The following is a 20505-nucleotide window of genomic DNA, read 5'->3' on the forward strand; positions in this document are numbered from 1 at the left end:
TGTTCCTGTATAAAAGTATACAAACAAGACTGCAAATAATACTGTGTTCTTAGCTCCTGATCACGTCTTTATGTTGTTTCAAAAGAATGCCAATTTATTCCTGTACTGGCAGCAGGGAACAATTATAAATTGGTAAATAAAAAACAACTGAGTACTGTTAGTGATACTTTTTTACTTGTACTAACATCCAAATTTTTAGGACAAGCTTTCGGGCTGTACCCCCCTCCTTCAAGGACCAAGCAGTACTAATACATAAAGTTTTAGCAGAATATATAGGTACTGTTTATATCTTGAAGGAGGGGGTACACCGCAAAAGCTTGTCCTGAAATTTGGATGTTAGAGCAAATAAAAAAAAAAAAGTACCACGGACAGTACTCAATTGTTTTTGTTACAATACAGCTACAATCACCTTAATAATTAGTGAATAAATTCCATTAATGTTAGTCTTGAAACAGCGTAGTCAGTGTGCAGACCACTTGCCATAGACCTGAACTGAGATAATGAGCACAACAGGCCACATGCTGAGCACTGGCAAGCTGCACATGGCCGGCAGGTCAAATGCTGGGTACCAGGGCGTTAGGTCGTCCCCTGATCAGGGTAGAACAAGGAAACTGTCATCTAATGGCTTCACAAAGAACTCTTTGCAAAAAAAACTAGAAAAATAGGCACTATGCCCTGGAGCAGGATGCAAAGTGCAACATCCTTCTTTTGGCCTACTTCTCCTGGGGATGCACTTTGTTCTGCACTCCTGTGTTCCGTATTCAGCCCTCAAATGAATGGGCAGCAAAATTTCACTGCACAGGAATACACATGAATCCTGATGTGAACAGACCCTAAACAAAATTCAGCTGGTTCAGCAGGGACTGGCCCAATTTCAATCAGTGTGTAGCCATCCCTTCTCAACAGATGCCAATTGCTTGACTGACTTCTCTTGAAGAGACGTGCTGCAAAAATTCTCCATCAGCATTTGCATCCAATAATCAGCGTCTTCTGACAGCAACGGGTACCGCTGTCAGAATGCAATGATCCAGCAGGGGGCAATCCTTAATTCACCTCCTCGATGTTTTTTTCAGTCACCAAAAAACTAACACTAGTTAGTTGAAGTGATTCTAAAGGAAATAATTACAAAAAAATAACAAATATGTTATACACACCTGCTCTGTGCAATGGTTTTGCACAGAGCAGTCCCGATCCTCTTCTTTTTGGGTCTCCTGCCAGCTGTCCTGACTTCTTTCTTAGCTGATTGCCCTAAATAGCAAGCCTCTTGCTATGGGGCACTCCAGTAGGTTTGCTCCTGAGCCATGATCTGTGTGTCCATTCACACACAGAGTGTGGTTCAGTCTCACCCCTGCCAATGAGAAGAGAGAGACCTGGGAGAGCTGCTGCACTTATACACATGACAGGATCAAGATGGGGCTCGGGTAAGTTTTAGGGGGGCTGAAGGGAAAGCTGCACCCAGAAGGTTTTTTTATCTTAATGCATAGAATGCATTAAGGTAAAAACCTTGAGCCTTCAGAACCACTTTAAAGAATATTTGAACCCAACATTTCATATTCCAGATATTTGCCTGCTGTACTATGTACTTGTAAGAAAATCTATCCTGTTCTCATTGCATTGCTTCCTTTGTGTTAAATCCCTGATGTTCCTGCCAGTCCCTCTGCTTTCCTAATAAAAGCTGACCACACTAGGCATGATAGTACAGCATGGTCAGTTCTCTGGCTGTGCTGGGAGCTAAGCCAATGATCAGGCCTCTGCAGACCCCCCTCCCCTTGCAAAGCCATTCACTGAGAAGATCATTGTGCTTCTTTTTCTCCTCCCCCAGCTTCTTATGTAACTGAGAGCAGAGGATATGTGATCACTTAAATCAGTGGTTCTCAACCTTTCTAGCGCCGCGACCCCTTAATACAGTTCCTCATGTTGTGGTGACCCCCAACCATAAAATTATTTTCGTTGCTACTTCATAACTGTAATTTTGCAGTACGAGGAATAGTGCCACGTCATTGGTGTCATTGGGAGGAATAGTGCCCCATCATTGGTATCAGTGGGAGGAATAGTGCCCCGTCATTGGTGTCAGTGGGAGGAATAGTGCCCCCTTCATTGGTGTCAGTGGGAGGAATCGTGCCCCGTCATTGGTGTCAGTGGGAGGAATAGTGCCCCGTCATTGGTGTCAGTGGGAGGAATAGTGCTCCATCATCGGTGTCAGTGGGAGGAATAGTGCCCCATCATCGGTGTCAGTGGGAGGAATAGTGCCCCATCATCGGTGTCAGTGGGAGGAATAGTGCCTCATCATCGGTATCAGTGGGAGGAATAGTGTCCCATCATCGGTATCAGTGGGAGGAGGAATAGTGCCCCATCATAGGTGTCAGTGGGAGGAGGAATAGTGCCCCATCATAGGTGTCAGTGGGAGGAGGAATAGTGCCCCATCATTGGTGTCAGTGGGGGGAGGAATAGTGCCCCATCATTGGTGTCAGTGGGGGGAGGAATAGTGCCCCATCATAGGTGTCAGTGGGAGGAATAGTGCCCCATCATTGGTATCAGTGGGAGGAATAGTGCCCCATCATTGGTATCAGTGGGAGGAATAGTGCCCCATCATTGGTATCAGTGGGAGGAATAGTGCCCCATCATTGGTGTCAGTGGGAGGAATAGTGCCCCGTCATTGGTATCAGTGGGTGGAGGAATAGTGCCCCGTCATTGGTATCAGTGGGAGGAATAGTGCCTCGTCATCGGTGTCAGTGGGAGGAATAGTGCTTCGTCATCGGTATCAGTGTGAGGAATAGTGCCCCGTCATCGGTATCAGTGGGAGGAATAGTGCCCCGTCATCGGTATCAGTGGGAGGAATAGTGCCCCATCATCGGTGTCAGTGGGAGGAATAGTGCCCCATCATCGGTATCAGTGGGAGGAATAGTGCCCCTTCATCGGTGTCAGTGGGAGGAATAGTGCCCCATCATCGGTGTCAGTGGGAGGAATAGTGCCCCATCATCGGTGTCAGTGGGAGGAATAGTGCCTCATCATTGGTATCAGTGGGAGGAATAGTGCCCCATCATTGGTATCAGTGGGAGGAATAGTGCCCCATCATTGCTGTCAGTGGGAGGAATAGTGCCCCATCATTGGTGTCAGTGGGAGGAGGAATAGTGCCCCATCATTGGTGTCAGTGGGGGGAGGAATAGTGCCCCATCATAGGTGTCAGTGGGGGGAATAGTGCCCCATCATTGGTGTCAGTGGGGGGAATAGTGCCCCATCATAGGTGTCAGTGGGGGGAGGAATAGTGCCCCATCATAGGTGTCAGTGGGGGGAGGAATAGTGCCCCATCCTTGGTGTCAGTGGGGGGAGGAATAGTGCCCCATCCTTGGTGTCAGTGGGGGGAGGAATAGTGCCCCATCCTTGGTGTCAGTGGGGGGAGGAATAGTGCCCCATCCTTGGTGTCAGTGGGGGGAGGAATTGTGCCCCATCGTTGGTGTCAGTGGGGGGAGGAATCGTGCCCCATCCTTGGTGTCAGTGGGGGAGGAATAGTGCCCCATCGTTGGTGTCATTTGGGGGAGGAATAGTGCCCCATCGTTGGTGTCAGTGGGAGGAATAGTGCCCCATCATTGGTGTCAGTGGGAGGAATAGTGTCCCATCGTTGGTGTCAGTGGGAGGAATAGTGCCCCATCATTGGTATTAGTGACACCAATGATGGGGCACTATTCCCACTGACACCAATGATACTTACCTTGCAGACCCCTGCTCCAGCCTGGGCTCGCTCGCTCCCTCCCTCTCCCATGGTACCGACACTTACCTGTCAGATGTCTTCCTTCTCCGGCCGCTCTCCTCCTCTTCACTCGCTCGATCTTCGCGGTGCCGCTCGGCTCCTCCTCTCCAAGCTCTACCTCCTTGCCGGTGATTGGCCGCCTGTGTGCCTCTCCTGAGCTACAGTGCCGGTGGCCAATCACAGGCGAGGATTGATCTCGAGGTGTGTCCAGATGACAGGGGCGGCATGTCATCCCGCCCACACCTGGAGACGGCGGTGGCGGCGGCGGCGGCGAGGAGCGGTGTCTCGGTTCCTAAGACCATCGGAAATATGTGTTTTCCGATGGTCTTAGGCGACCCCTGTGGAAGCGTCGTTCGACCCCCAAAGGGGTCGCGACCCCCAGGTTGAGAACCGCTGACTTAAATAAAAGGAGAAAAGGTATTTATAATTTCTTTTATATGTATACACAAATGTTTTGCCTTTCATTTCTATTTTATACTTTAACTCCTGGAGTTGATAAAGCAAAATGAGCAATCATGAAAAATAGTTTAGAGTTTCTTTATGCAATATCTCACATTCGTCCTGTAAACACCAAAATCATATCATTTGACCTTGTTGTTGTTTTTGACATGTAATGGAATTGATATGTGTGTATGACTTCTGTTTCAGAAGGTAAGTCTGTATTACACTTGACCCTGAAAACACAGTTTAGCTCTGCTCTACTGGCTGAAGTTAGTATATTTTTGGCTGGTATATTTTTGCCTTTTAGTATATTTCTGTATTTATTTTTAGCATATTTTAAGTAAGTATATTTTTGCCTTTTGATCCTCCTTGTACAGCTACCAATTGGATATGCTCTTTAAATATTGTAGAGTAACACAACAGACTGTAAACAGATAGGCCACATTCTCTAAGTATGGGATAATCTTGCACAATCGCCAACAACGTCTGCTACTATAAGAAATGAAAAGACAGCTTCTGTCCGGGTCAACAACTTAACAAGTAGACCAGCAGCAGCATTAATAGAAAGTAATCATGAGAGACTGGTCTGTCTGCCTTTTATGAGCCGAAGCCTGCCCTGACAGACTTGAGACTGTACAGTGATTAGAAACAGTAAAAGACATCCCTTTGATGTACATGTCTGGGAGGTTCCAAAGTCAGAAGCACAATTAACCACCAAAGGCTAGGAGGTGCCAGCCATGGGCTCCTGGTGTGCTGCCAAACACTGCCAGCAATATCTGTTCAATTACACACTGATAGTAATACACTAATAACCTAAAATATCTGTATATTTCAAAGGGAACTACAGTATGTTTCAGTAACTACGTTATCAATATTGTTGGAACACTAACTTTAAAGGAACTTTTGATATCATTTTTGAGCTTTACAAGCTTGGTGCTTCATATTTTCATTACTATTGTATGTCAATTTGCAGATTCTCCCTCTAATCTTCATATCAAACCATGTACAGTATTCACATCCCCTCAGATTTGCTGAAATTTTCATTAGAACATAAGATTTACTGTATATAGCACCAACAGTTTGTGTAGCGCTTTACAAAAAAAAGGGAGACAGTACAGTTTACATTGTAAGACCAGAGGGTTAGGAGGTCCCAGTCTAAAAGAGAAGGAAAGAAAAAGTGAGATTGCAGGAAAAATATTAAAAAAGACTCTCTTTACAGGCTGTGATATTATGCATATGCATTTGTTGCATTTCCATGGTAAGGAAGAAATAAACTAGATTATATACATTGTATACTGTATATACAGTAGATGTATGTATAAAAAATTTAACAGAACACCAGGGTTGGGTCCTGGATAAAAGATACATGTCCCTATTATTTGGGCTGTGTTGGGGGATGATGTGAACTCAATTTGGTTACTCAGGGGTTCTTACCCATGTAGGGTAAGTGGTCCCAATGTAGTCTGATTATTGAGAAGAGGATTGACTTTCAGTTCTTTCAGGATTGGTAAATCCTTTTTGGCAAATGGGATTGAAGACTCAAGGAGACTTTGGGTAGGAAAGAGCCTTCTATCCTGATTACAGGGACTTTAGTCCCGAAAGGGTTAACCCACCTGCAGGGAAGGCTTGAAAAGAAGCAGGAGGGGTCAGCACTTGTATGTGAGGTGGAGTATGAAGAAGGCCACAATTGTGAGAAAGTATGAACTGTCTGGTGACTGAGACAGTGTTTGCTGAGCTCCTGTGGCCTTTGTGACACCCTGAAACATGGGAACTGTAAACCCTGGTGCGGGACTTGTATACTGGCAGTTAGCAATCGTGTTATATTTCATTGTGCCAGGATTATGACCTGTTTGCAATTACTTTGGCTGAAGAAATCTCTTTTGTGTGCTTAATTTTAAAAAATGATAAAGACTGTCTTACATTTATAAGTGGCTGCCTGGTGGTGCCGGCCTGAGACCATATTATGATACTCTATATACTGTATATAAAGGGGTGAGACAAAAAAAAAGAAGGAAACACTACATGATTTGCAGGTGTGAGTGTGACGACATGTTTTGCGTTGAAAGCAGAGGTGATGTGACATTCTTTTGCTTCTGCTGTGTGATGGGACACCTAGCTAACAGGTCGGAAGCCTCACTTTCGTCATTGACTGTATGCGCTTCTAGTAAGTAGCATGTCAGAGCTTACTCTTTAAAGAGGGCAAATTGTTGGTGCCCGCTTAGCTGGTGCCTCTGTGACTGAAGGTGCCGAGCTCAATCTCAATCCCATGAAGACTGAGATTGAGCTCTGCAGTCACTTTTTCAGCAGTTGTTTTCTTATTCTGGGTCACAATCCTGCACAATGTCCTTTTGTCTCTTTTGGTCAGTTGACAATGTAGAACACGGATGTCAAACTGACAGCCCTCCAGCTGTTGCCAAACTACAAGTCCCATGAGGCATTGCAAGATTGACAGTTACCAGCATGACTCCCAAAGGCAGAGGCCTGATGGCACTTGTAGTTTCACAACAGTTGGAGGGCCACCAGTTTGACACCCCTGATGTAGAATATACACAACAAGTCTACAAACAGGACCTTGCTACTTAGGTTTTTATAGGTTTTTGTATAATCTCCTCATGCATCAAGGACAACCATCCCTGGACCAGAAGTCTACATGGAGACAAGCACTTCAAGTGGAATTTCAGTCAAAGATAAAAAAAAAATAAATGTCAGCAACTACAAAAACTGTAGCTGTTGACTTTTAAAAAACAGCCACTTACCTGTCCCTCGGTCCAGTGGTGTACTCACTGCAGCCAGTTTCACCGGCTATCCTCACTCCCTGGCACAGGCAGCTTAAGTGTGGGCACTCGGCTGTGACAGGTTGCGGCTTCACAGCCGGGTTCCCACTGTGCATGCGTGAGTAGAACTGTGCTTTGTGAATGGTCTCGTAGTCTTCTGGGACCTGTAAGCTGTTCCAGAAGACTACAGGAAGGGGAGGGGGACAACTTCTGATTGCCCAGGCGATCGCAGCAGAAGTGGGAGCGTTATCAGTCCCCCTGCTCCCCAAAGGTGCCAATTCTTCACAGGGAGCGGGGGGGGGGGGACTGTACTTCAAAACAGAATTCCCCTTTTGGGTGGAGCTCTGCTTTAATATTCTCCACGGGTCAATAGTTGCTGATTCCTTGTGGTTTCAAATTAAGCATTCAATGAATTTCTCACCCAGCTTTTCCATGTCTACACCTACAGAAGCTTTCCAGCACTATTACATTAGAAGTCCCCCCCATGTTGTATCCTTCTTTTTGTCTTTTCTCATTTTTGGAGTAGTCTTCTATAATGAATACAGACAAACCTAGATTCCCACAAGTTTCACTCCAACAATCACTTTTTTTGCTGACCATGCACATAGCAATTTAAAATTTGGAACTTCACTCCAAAAGCGAGGTATGGCCCATTCTCTCCATCTCCCCAATCCTTGCCTACGTGAAGTTGACTTTGCCTGATCTTACCCCCTTCTCCACCAAAATGTAATGTGTCCCAGGAGGCTTCCACCAGTCCCCCTGTACCACACAATCTCGCTCTTGCACAGTGGGGAGCCAGCTGCGATTCATCAGGAAGGCACAGCCGGCTCCCAAATCCAAAATGCTGTATCTTTTTAGCTTCGTAGTTCTGATTTCGGAGACTCATCATTTTTAACAGCATTCTGAGGCTGGCGCTGTACATGAGTAAAAAAAAAATCAAGCCACTCTGAGTAACCTTTGAACTTGCTTTTCTAATGCTGAGAAAGGCTGATCAGCAGACGTCTGAGGTGAGTAATGTTTGCTTTTCCTTTATGAGCATCAATGAAAACCCTTTATGGGAGGTGTTTAGACATGTCCTAAGCATTAAATGTTTTTATTTATTATAGGTATATACTGTATATAGTACCAACAATTTACACAGCATTTTACAAAGTGTATGTTCAGACCAGTGCTATTTTTGTGATACTCATTGCCTTACTTTCAGTCATCCACAGTTGTACAGGCCCCTCTCCTGCACAAAAGCAGCTTACTCAGATTTCACTGCACACTGTGAGCTTACCACAGTGTGCATTAGAAGCTGAAACAAGTCTGACAGAGCCTTCCTCATTACCTGCCTGAAGGACTCCAGCTCTCTACTCCCCAGCCTTACTGTCCCTAGCCCACCTATGGATTTTAGTTCTTTCAGTGGGCTTTCCCACAGCTTCCTGGTTTTAGGAACCTATATACAGCACCCTGCTGGCCCCTCCCACCACTATGATTTGCCTGCATTGCATAGAGAAGCACAGATACCATATGATGGTGGTTCCACTACATCTAAAATATGCTATGTAATGAAAAAAATTTTTTTTTTAATAAAACCCTAGAACTAAAAATTATGTTCAACGGTGTATTGAATTACTTAAAAAAAAAAAAAATCTGTAGGGAACGTGAAGGCAGGGGGGTGGTAGAGCTTTTGTACAAGTGAGCTTCATGTTCTCAGTCTGGCATCACATGCTTTAGGTCTTCTGGAGACTATGCTGATTAACAAAATCATAGGTTTGCCAAACCCCTCATGCAACAACAGTTACCATAATGATTCAACCAAGAGTTCCTTTAGTATTCAGGCCTGGCTAATGCTTCTCATATGGTAATGAGATCCATTTAGTGTAATTCAAGCTTTTTTTTACCCAACAGTGCTGTTTGCTTGTAGAAGCTATAATTAACCCATTTTAATGTTGATCCATCAAGAATTTACTCCTAGAGGCCTTCAAAAATGTAGGCAGTATTTGCACATGATTAATGCACTAATGCGTTATCAGTATGACAAAGCTAGTAATAAGAGACAACAACATTATGCCGACACATAGAGAATGTGCTATCATGTATAGGTGCCTTCACCTACTTAACCCTAACATTCAACAATATGTATAATAACTGTTTGCTAACAGAGGCCCAGCTGTTCATCTTCACCATCACAGAAGTGAGCTCTATCTCTGATTCAAAGCCCCTCACATGCACTTTCTCTACCCTGATATAGTAGTGCTGAGCTCAGCATTTGAGAGCTGGCTCCTGTGATGGTGTAGGAAAGCAGTAACGACTAGGCCTCACTTAGCAATGTACTAGGAGTAATTTCCTAGGACTGATTCTAGAGCTTCATGAGGTATGTAAATGGCCTACACCTATAGCAAGGGAATTATTCAACTTTAGTCAGAGCTGCAGTTTGTTTTTATCTACATGGACCCCTTATCTGCATAAGCAGTTTTTGGTAAAGGTGAGCTAACCCTTTAACCTCCCCGGCGGTATGATTATTTCCGATTTTTGGTGCTGAAAGCGGTACCATTATTCTGCATAGAAATATGTAGTTTTTTTATTGTAGGCTGTAATTTAGGAATAACTCACTGAAATCTGTCCGAACAAGAGTCTAGTAAACATTCCGGATATGATAAAATTTGAAACACAAAATCATAAATTATAATTTAATAAATAATCATAAAAAATAATAATATAATAATATTACATTTAATTCAATAATATAATCAAACCAAAAACACTGAAATTTGAAATATAGCGCCAAGTTCGCACATTGCTGAGCAAAGTCGCAAAATTGTTTTCAGTGTCTGATGACGAATTTCTCCACGAATCATTATCACTCAATTCTGCAAGTGGTTCTGATTTACTATCGCTGTTCTCTAGCTGATCTAAACCTGCTTTTGACCTAAAGGGACGCTTTTTGGACGCCGTGGACTTTTCTAAGTTCCCAGGCAGAAAGAACATTCAAAATGCAGACGGGGACAGGACAAAGCACTAGGGACAAAATGTATGTGAAATGGGTTGAAACAGCAATGTTTTACTATGAAAACTCGTTTTGAAAAAAATGACTTTTTTTTTAAATTTTCAAATTTCCCGCCGGCGCCCGTACGTCCCGACGTCACAGGGACCGGAACACAGGAGCCGGATGCCGGCATCTGCCGGAGGAGATGGCCGGGGACGCTGCAGGGGACACACCGCGGGAGCGAAGGACAAGGTAAGTGCTGCAGGGACTCCCTATGCAGCGCTGCATGGTAAGCCCAAGTGTAGCTCGGGGTTACCGCTTTTGGTACAGACATTCTACCCCGAGCTACACTCGGGAATACCGCTAGGGAGGTTAAATAAAAGGATTACCTGAAAAATTTAAAAAACAAATCTTAAAAAGTTTTAAATCCTTTACATTGGAACTAAAATCTAGAGATAAAAAAACGTCCTTATCCAATTTTCATAATTACAGATTTTTTCTTAGGATGCAACTGGTAAGAATGAAATGGATTCTAAAATATTATATAGACCAGGAGATTTTTGATTGAAGAGATGCTGTATGATGTCAAGAGTAGAGCCAGGTGTTGGGAATGGAATGGAATTTCAGCATGTATGCCCAATGACCAAAGAAAGAAAACACTGCCTGAAAAAGAAGTCAAGAAGATTGCAGGGGTGGCCACCTGAGCGATGAAGGGGGAACACAGAACTGCTATCATTGGAGGAGACCAAACTTGGAGGTAAGTTTGCTATAATGGGCAAGCACAGTTGCTAAATGGTTAGCACTTCCACCTGGCAGTACAAGGGTCGTTGGTTCAAATCTCAGCCACGGCACCTCCTGCCTGGAGTTTGCATGTTCTCCCTGTGCCTGCATGGGTTTCCTCCGGGTACGCCTGTTTCCTCCCACACTCCAAAGACATGCTGGTAGGTTAATTGGATCCTGTCTCAATTGGCCCTAATATATGAATGTGAGTTAGGGACCTTTAGATTGTATGCCCCTTGAGGGTCAGGGACTGATGTGAATGTATAATATCTCCTAGATTGTAAGCTCGAAAGAGCAGGGCCCTCGAACCCCTCGTGTTATTGTTTTGTTACTGTATTGTCTCATGTTCTGTCCCCCACTATAATGTACAGCGCTGAGCAAACCTTTTGGCACTATATAAATACTGTATAATAATAATAATAATACATGTAAAGTGCTGCATAAATTGACAGCGCTATATAAGTACCTGAAATAAATAAATAATGTGCCATGCTCCTGGGACCCCTGATTAAAGCAGTATTAAACCCCAAAAGCAAACATTTCGTATATTGCAGCTCACTATTGTTTAGATGTGATAGCTGTATTAGTTTCCATTTTTTGCCTATCTTTCTTCTATTTTCATCTTATGATTCAGCCAGCAACTCTGCTGTTTTTCAGTAGTTCAAGCTCTAGCAGAATGTATCAGTTTACATGGATGAGACCATCCATTTACCACTGGCAGGGGTGATTAAAATGATCAGCTTTTATTTATTCATGCAAAACCATAATCCCAACAGAACAAAAATGTTGCTGTAACGGGTCAGAAAGTGTGAGCTTAAGTTTGGCTTCAATTTGTTATTTGTATTCAAATCTGCTAATATATTTAACACTCCTCCAAGACTGCCAATGCTGATGTCTGCTGTGTCCTGGCTCAGTCCTCCAAAGTGGTGTCACATTAATACAAGTGGTATGTTACTGGCCAGATCACCAGATGAAAACAGAGGGAAAAAAGCCAAAATAAAGTAAAACTGATGCAGCCACATCTAATGATAGGTGAGCTGAAATAATAGAATACATAATACATTTTTGGTTTTGGGTTTAATACCATTTATATTAATTTCTGCTTGAATTGATTTTAAAGGTAACCTGTACCTCCTCCTGTAAATAAACAAAACATGGGAGCTGCCACTGCTAAACTGTTGAAAATGCTAGCTGCTTGGCTGTCTTTTGCTGAGGTTTCCTGTAATCCCTTAGGAAATGCAAAATAGAATGCAACCAAAGCTGGGCTGAGGCATGTCACATTTTATCCAAGCTACCAGCGGGAGCATTGTTCTGAGCACATGGGTGTGAGGTTTATACAATATAGGATTTACAAAATATAGAACCAATTATTTATTTAAAACAGTTAGCTTTCTGACCACAATACAACATTTTAGGCCAAAGAAGAGTCAAAACCATTCTAATACACACACGCCAAGTGATGATATAGCTATAATTCAGAGATTTTCAGATTTTCTTTTCTTTTCATTTCATTAGGGTAATCTGCATATGGAAAAAACATCTAGCATAAAGTGTACTTTTATAAATGCAGGTTTGATGGCTCTTAGTTGTCAAGAGTTTGTAGGCACAGATCTGGAAATGCTGGATCATTGAGACCTGTCGTGGACCTTTAGTACATACCTATGTGCATGGCATGGTCTCACATGTGTGCAGAAACACACACATGTGCTCATAGTTTTTAAAATCCCTTTATCGGTACACTTGCAACACTACAAACCAAAATTGGGATTGATGACCCATCAAGTGCACCTTCAGCTCTAATAAATCAGGCCCAATGCATCATGCGTAATAAAGATCAGTGTGCATCAGTGTGCAGCATTTGCCAAGATGGCTGCTTCCAGTTAACGCTTTAAAAAACTGATGTAATAGCAATAAAAGGGAACTGTTCTAAATCTATCTATATCCCAAGTAGCGTTTATTTCACAGTCACAAATAATACTATAGAATAGGATGAGAATACAAAGTGACGTGATGGGACAGCATCTCTGCCAATGCAACAATAAGGCCACATTGTGTAGTAGCACACTGGAAACACAATACTGTCAGCAGTGTCATTTCAGGTACAAGGAGAATGAACCTCCATTAAGCAATGAGAAAACCCCAAGTATCAGACCAATCGCTCTTTATTATCGTTATTGTAACTAAATTGTTCTTACACAAAAGATTCCTTATAGTGTAAAAACCTATCATATTTACTGACAATATCATAGTAGAGAACATTCAATACATAGTGACAAATGTGGAGAGCATGGCTTTTGACCCTTTGCTTTCTCTAGAATAGAAATGTGAGCTGTCTGCAATTCCTCTGCTCTGCGGCTATTGAGGTGCCCACTAGCTGTCACTCCCACCCAATCTTCAGCAACATGCTGTATTGTACATGATCTCAGACAAGGGGAGACATGCTGCATTCTTTGCAATGCCAGCCCAATATCTCTACCATTTATATTTCCATATTGTATAACAGACATTTCATGGCTACCAAAAGAACCTTTGCGGTATAAAAACTGGCAACATCAATCAACAATGCAGACGATGATGGGTTTCTGCTGACTCAAATGATTTTACATGATCCATGACTCGGCCAATCATTTCCCGTAAGAACTCCACTCCTAACAGGCAGGCAAATTCCCACCGCAACTACAGATCTGTTACTTTAAAATGCACATTTTTTAAAACATTGCTCCCCCCAAATTACTGAATCTTTCTTACAGATTCCATATCGTCATGCAAAGTATGATTAGGGTAATGAGGGCCCATTTAGACCTATGCGTGTGCGTAGAGGGGTGTTTTTTTGTAGCGTTAGGTGCATTTTTAAATGTCACTTGACGCATGTTTTCAATTTTTTTTTACTTTAGAATTTGGGAGTGTTTAGAGTTAACCTTTTCCCGCTGGCATCACACATATATGTGGCAGCACAGAGGTAGGCCTCAATGCTGAGCTGATGCATACATGCGTCGCTATGTTGTTTAGCAGACTTGCTTGACTGGCACCCCAGAAGAGTGACAAGCTGTCACAAACAGCTCACTGTCAAGTAGTGATGAACAAGAGCCGGTAGGTGCGCCAGGCACAGTGAGTGCATAATAGCCAGCCCCGCCTACTGGCCTCTAGCATCACTGGCTAGTTAAAGGGCCAACAGTAAGGGGTTAACAACCATAGATCCCAGGCTTTCTAATATCCACTGGCAACACATTAAACCTGTGTTGTAATTTATTGCCATTGGCCTCTGAGCCCCCCAATGTACTATGACATAGGAAAAAAAGAACATGTATTTGTAGAAATGGGAAATTGGACACATGCATTTTAGTGTGTTGCAACACGTGCATTGCTGTAAATGGGCCCTGAAGATCCCTGAAATGGACCCTGAAGAAGATCCCTGAAATGGACCCTGAAGAAGATCCCTGAAATGGACCCTGAAGAAGATCCCTGAAACGGACCCTGAAGAAGATCCCTGAACCAGGGGCGGACTGACCATTTGGAAACTCGGGCACTGCCCGAAGGCCCGGGGTTAGTAGTGGGCCCCATGAGATGCCCCTGGTACCTTTTTCATAGGCTTTTTTTAGTGTGGGCAAGGACACAGGGGCCCCATGATCCCCTATTGCCCGGGGGCCCCATAGATTGTCAGTCCGCCCCTGCCCTGAACCCTTATTTGAATCCTGACAGTATCGAATGTGAAAATAATAAACCTACGAATAAAAAGCCATCGACATGGCATGCAAGTCAGCACACGTTGTCCCCATTATGATCGTAATAAGAAGACTAGCCTCTTCGTCATATGAAGATCTGAAGGCTGAAGATCGATATCTTCCCCGGAGCGGAAAACAAAGTGTGTCAAATGAAAAGTGACTTACCAGCAGCTGTGGCCAGCAGCAGGGTGGAATGGAAGCCAAGGAGCAGAAGAAGCACACTCTGATTTGAAGCCATAACCCTCAGTAATCCCAAAGAAATCGGACAGCGAGAAGACACGGGAAGGAGACGGGAAAAAAACCAAACAACCGAGTGTGTCTCTAATCCGATTTCACAATAAATGTGATTTCTAATCCATGGGAGGCCCTTCTAGCGCAGGATCCTCAGTGGGCTAGACTGCCTTCTCCCATCAGATAACGCTCATTCCAGCGAAGGGAGTCAGCGATTTCACAGCATCAGAAAGTCCTGACAAGGTCCCACTAATACCATTTCCCAATGCACAGTATTACACGGGGGACACGGCCCTTCCCTTCCCCTCCTCATACGGGGAACTAGAAACGCCGAAAGCCATTAAAAACGATCAGTTGTCGCCCTCGCTGCACAAAATTCCAGGGCGACACCGCGGAGGACTGCCTAATATTGTGACCCACAACAGAGAGCTCCTTCCTTCAAAATGGTCCTTGCGTTGGCCGGAGTCCTCCCATGTCTTCTGACACTGTGCCCATGGACCGCTTCCAGAAGAAGGTTTTTTTTTCCTGAGTTAATTTTCTTCGTGGCAGTGAAATGATTGTTTTCTACACTCCATTGGTTATACATGTAGATGTCCCATGTGAGGGGGATGTGAATGGTGTCAGCCTCCAGCATCAATGGATATCCTCTATATGCAGCTGTCTGTCCCAGGTCCAAGGTATCCCCAGCTTGCCTGGAGTTCTCCTTCCAAGATGAGGCCCTGCGCGGGCAGCACAAGAATGTCTCCTGCTCCTGTGGTTTAAGGAGAGCCTTGAAGCGTTAAGGAGGCACCCTCAGCCAAGGCAGCAGCCCCCCTCTCTTCTCCTGGGGAAGCCATCTCAAGGGGTGTTGTACTAATGGGAGAGGGTTGAGGAGGAGGGGAACTGGAGACAGAAGTGTTGATGAGGAAGGCACCGGATCGCCTCCCCTCTCTTTCTCTCTCACACATACACAAACCTCCTCCTCCTCCTCCTCCTCCTGAGCTGCTCCTGTGTCACAGCCAGACACAAAGAGGCCTCTCACACCGCCCAGACTGAGGAGGGGAGTGAAGGGAGGGAGACGAGGGAGGGCAGAGTCTAGGCCTGCAAGGCTTTTTTTTAACCTTCTTTTAAATCAACTTTATTCCACACAAACAAAAAAAAACCCTCATTGCACCGTATATGTTTTTACAGTTGTGTGTTGCCTGCAATGGCCTTCATAGCATAAAGCTGGCCACAGATGGCCTGAACTGCTGAACTGGCTGTATTTTGATCTATGTATGGCCATTGCCATTCATGAGAAGTCCATCTATCCTTCAACTTTTCATTATTATTATTATACAGTATTTATATAGTGCCAAAAAGTTTGCTCAGCGCTGTACATTATAGTGGGGGGACAGTACATGAGACAATACAGTAACAATACAATACATGAGGGGGTCGAGGGCCCTGCTCCTTGGAGCTTACAATCTAGGAGGGAGGGGATAGTGGTACAGGAGGAAATGGCTGTGGGGGATGGAGTGGTAGGAGGATTGGAGGAGATCGGCTGTTAGGTGAGGGTGGGGAAGGCTTCCCTGAAGAGATGGGTTTTCAGGGTGCGCCTAAAGGTGAGGAGGGTAGGTGACAGTCTGTTGGATTGGGGTAGTGAGTTCCAGAGGATGGAGGAAGTCCTGGAGAAGTCCTGCAGTCGGGCGTGGGAGGAGGAGACCAGGGAGCTAGAAAGTAGGAGGTCTTGTGATGAGCGAAGAGTACGTGTTGGGTGGTATTTGGGTATCAGGTCGGTGAGGTAGTTCGGGGCAGTGTTATGAATGGCTTTGTATGTCAATAATAGTAGTTTGAATTTTATGCGTTGGGCAATCGGAAGCCAGTGGAGGGAATGACAGAGGGGGGGGGGGGGTGGCGGATACAGAGTGGTTGGTAAGGTGGATGAGTCTGGCTGCTGAGTTCAGGATAGACTGAAGTGGGGATAGTCTGTGATGAGGTAGGCCCGTGAGGAGGGAGATGCAGTAGTCGAGTCGTGAGATAATAAGGGAGGGAACGAGTTGTTTAGTAGTGTCTGGGGTTAGGAACGTACGTATTTTGGAGATGTTTGCGAAGGTGGAGCCTGCATGAGTTTGCCAATGATTGGATATGGGGTTGGAAGGACAGGTTTGAGTCTAGAGTGACACCTAGGACTTTGGCTTGCGGGGTGGGACTGGTGGCGTTGTTGGTCGTGATGGAGAGGGTGGGGGGGCACGGACTGGGGGGAAAATTAGGAGCTCGGTTTTGGAAAGGTTTAATTTGAGGAAGTGGAGTGACATCTAGTCTGATATGTCGTTCAGTAGGCAGATGATTCGGGCGGAGACTGAAGGGGTGAGGCGAGGGGTAGAGAGGTAGATTTGCGTGTCATCGGTGTAGAGGTGGTAGTTGAAGCCGTTTCATGAACTTGTTTTGATCAGCCCATGCAACTAATCGGCTGAACGAAAAAAAATGAATCATGTATGGTCAGTTTAATGGGAATCCCACTGTATGTGGTCTCTGTTATAGGACACCACGCTTCCTTCTTCCCTCACATCCCTCAGCTGCAGCTTCATAAGCCTAGTACACAGTAAATCGGACAAACGATCGTCTGATTTTCCACGAAGGTGCGTATCATGATGTAACCAACAAGAGTATTAACTTGTGCGAAAATTCTCAACCAACAAAGGCAAACATAGCTATGTATTAGCATAGTAGAAAAGGAAGTATAGGGTTGTTCTTTGCTTCTGATCATGCATGTTTTTTTCTATTCGATTATTTACGTACAATTACTGTTAAAAGAAAATCAGATGCTGTGTTCATGTGCAATAAAAATTTTCTAGCTTGCACCTTTTGTGTTTTGTCATCCAAAAAGTCAGAATCGGCTGTCAAAAGCACTGTACTAACGATCAGATAATCAAGCGATCGTTCCTTGCATGGAAATTTTCCTACGATTTTATAATTGTGTGTGTGGGCCAATAGACCCGTATTAAAGCTAAAGTCAACCATACATGGTTAGAATCTCATTTGAATGTTCATAGAAACATCGTTCTTTAGAACATTTTTTCTTGCCATCATTAAGTCAACTAATTTAATCCGAAAGCCCTTTAAATTTCATCTGTACCTGTTTTAATGGAATCCCAGACATATTAAACAGGTTTCATTACAATATGTATGATATTTCCCAAATGAAAACCACATTCACGGTTAGAATTTTGTTTGCTCAAGACAAAGAATTTCCATCCCACTCCTTTGAATTTTTCTCATCACTACAGTCAAAAACTAAAGTTGATTTGACCCTAATAACCATTAGAAAATTGCGCCTTCAGAAAACAAAAATTTTGATACAAAATTCTAGTGATGTATGACCAGCTTTAGTCTTTAAATATTTTTCACACTTATAACACACGTAATAGGATATTACAAATGTAAACACATTTTTGGTGCCCTTCCAGAAAAAAAATTAAACCTCCTAGATTGTAAACTCCGAGGAGCAGGGCCCTCCTAACCCTCTTGTATTGAACTGTATTGTTGCTGTATTGTCTCCCGTTATATTGTAAAGTGCTGAGCAAATTGTTGGTGCTATATAATCCTGTATAATAATAATAATAAACCTCCACAAACCGTTCACAAAAGGCAATCAGGAGCAATGTTTGTATGAAGTACCAATTAAGGATGGTGTATAAACCAGCAAACAATTGAATATAGATACCACAGTTGTAGTAAAAGTATAAACTAATTGCTCTTCTACACCTCAAAAGGAGTTCAGCAAAGGCACCAATCTGGTTCAGCTTGTATATCTTTGGACGTTTTCCTTGGCTCTTTGCTATTTTCACTATCCTTCTGTTCAATCTGGGATCAATTTTTCCTCTTGTAGCCACATCCAGGGAGATTGGCTATAGTCCCATGAACATACACCAACAGATTTCTTTAATTTAGCCTGAAAGGAAATGTAACAAATCCCTCAATCAACACTAAAGCCTAGAACTCAGGATGAGAGTATCGGACGAATGACCATCCATTTTTTCTTTTTCATGCTAATCTCATATTGAAAACAAATAGTTTACTAGGATACTTTCTGAGCATGCACAGTCTTGGTCACTCGATTTTTTACAAATACTGTACTGATTAAACAAAAATTGTTTGTTCTGTTATCGTAGAAGAAAACGTTTCGGTGTTGTCCCTTTAGGTAATTTCCCATGACCTTTCATGATTGGCTCTCGAAAGCTGTGTACTAACTATGAGATTATTAGACAATCGCTCCGAAAGTGATATTTTGCACCCGATTTTCTCATTGTGTGTACTAGGCATAAGGTTGGCCATGCATGAATCAAAATTTAGCTGGCTCAGCAGGAACCGGATTAATTTCAATCCATGTTTGGCCATTTCTGTTCATGAAAACTAAATTTATCGATTGTCTTCTCATGAACCAACTTGTTGATACATTTTTGCTCTGTCAGGAAATTGGCTGCAGCACTGAATAATGTATTCTGACAGTAGGGGAGTCCCACTGTCAGAATACAATGTCACAGCAGGGAGGATTCTTGCATCCACATCGAATGTGTGGATGGGGGAATTGGTAGTTTTATTTTTTTTTTTTCGTTCAGCCAGCAGTACCATGTATGGCAAGCTTAACAGTGGTACTGCCCACTATCAGAATACCCTAACAATGTTGCATCTGAATGGATGCAGGTGCTGTTCGACTGACAACTGTTGTCACTAGAACAAGTGGCAGCATTGGAAGATTCCTGTTCAATTCCTGCTCAGGGGACAACCCAAAATGTGGTATTTTCCTTCACTGTCACTCTCGGTGATAACGGTAAACAGGTCAAATAGAGAGGGTGATTCTCTTTAACAGGGGCATAGACAGCTATACAAATGTGATGGGTGTTGTAATCCCTCTACACACTATCAAATTATTAAAAAAAAAAGTTTTGCCTTTAGTTACAGTTTAAGTTCATCACTTTTCAGGAGGAATTAAGTATTGTTTCAATGAGCTGTAAAGGTACCAACAAATTTGGTATTTAAGTATTGATACCAATCCAACGCTGTCTTGGTTGTAGCCCTGCTCTTCTCTCTTCCTGGACTCAAACAACACTCTAAGAGCAGCAGGAACCATAGGCTCCTGCTGTTGTCAGTCAAACGTCTGTGAGGAGGGAGAGAGGGTGTGGCTTGCTGGCAATGTGTGTGTCTATGGATGCACACAAGACAAGGTTGGGAGCGTGTCTGCACTGGTGACCCTTTAGCACCTGGCTTGCTGAGGGGGTACTTAGAAGAAGAAAGAGGTAAGGAATACAAAGGTATACTGCAGCCTGCATTTTATGAATGGGAAATTATATAAAGTAACTAGGAAGAAGAAAGAAGAAGGTAACTTGTAAGAACTTAGAAGAAGAAAGTGGAGGTAAGGGACTGCCCTGTGCAATATCATTGCACAACATAGGGAAATAAAACATCTTTTTATTAAATAATAATATTAATTAACCTTTAGATTAATTTAAAAGGGTTAATTCATATATATGGCCTTGCCGGGGCATGCTATACAAATATGTACTGCTGCCTGCATTTTATGAATGGGCAATAATATGAAGTAACCATGTAGAGCATGGGTGTCAAACTGGCGGCCCTCCAACTGTTGCAAAACTACAATTCCCATGAGGCATTGTAAGATTGACAGTTACAAGCATGACTCCCAAAGGCAGAGGTATGATGGGACTTGTAGTTTCGCAACAGCTGGAGGGCCGCCAGTTTGACACTCCTGATGTAGAGTATAATGGACAGTGGATGGTGATATGTTTTAAATGAGCCCCTTAGTTTTTTAGCGCACCACATACTAAAAACAAATACTTGTTTTCACCTTTTTTTCAT

The 20505-nt window shown here is 43.5% G+C and overlaps 1 protein-coding gene across 2 annotated transcripts in view; it reads right to left on the reverse strand.

Annotated features, from left to right (window-relative positions):
* The window catches only part of BMPR2 (bone morphogenetic protein receptor type 2), a 263627-nt gene extending 247944 nt beyond the window's left edge, over positions 1 to 15683 (reverse strand). Inside the window, exon 1 of one of the 2 annotated variants that reach the window (XM_089670476.1) lies at positions 14602 to 15683. In XM_089670476.1, the coding sequence (XP_089526602.1) occupies positions 14602 to 14674 (73 nt within the window). In that variant the 5' untranslated portion in view covers positions 14675 to 15683. The remainder of the gene's footprint in view (positions 1 to 14601) is intronic. The other variant, XM_089670466.1, reaches the window with a different exon arrangement.
* Between the last annotated feature and the right edge of the window lie 4822 nt (positions 15684 to 20505).

Source organism: Staurois parvus, unplaced genomic scaffold, assembly GCF_062004578.1.
Source record: "Staurois parvus isolate SC_StPar_1 unplaced genomic scaffold, SC_StPar_1.0 ptg000011l, whole genome shotgun sequence".
Classification (NCBI taxonomy): domain Eukaryota; kingdom Metazoa; phylum Chordata; class Amphibia; order Anura; family Ranidae; genus Staurois; species Staurois parvus.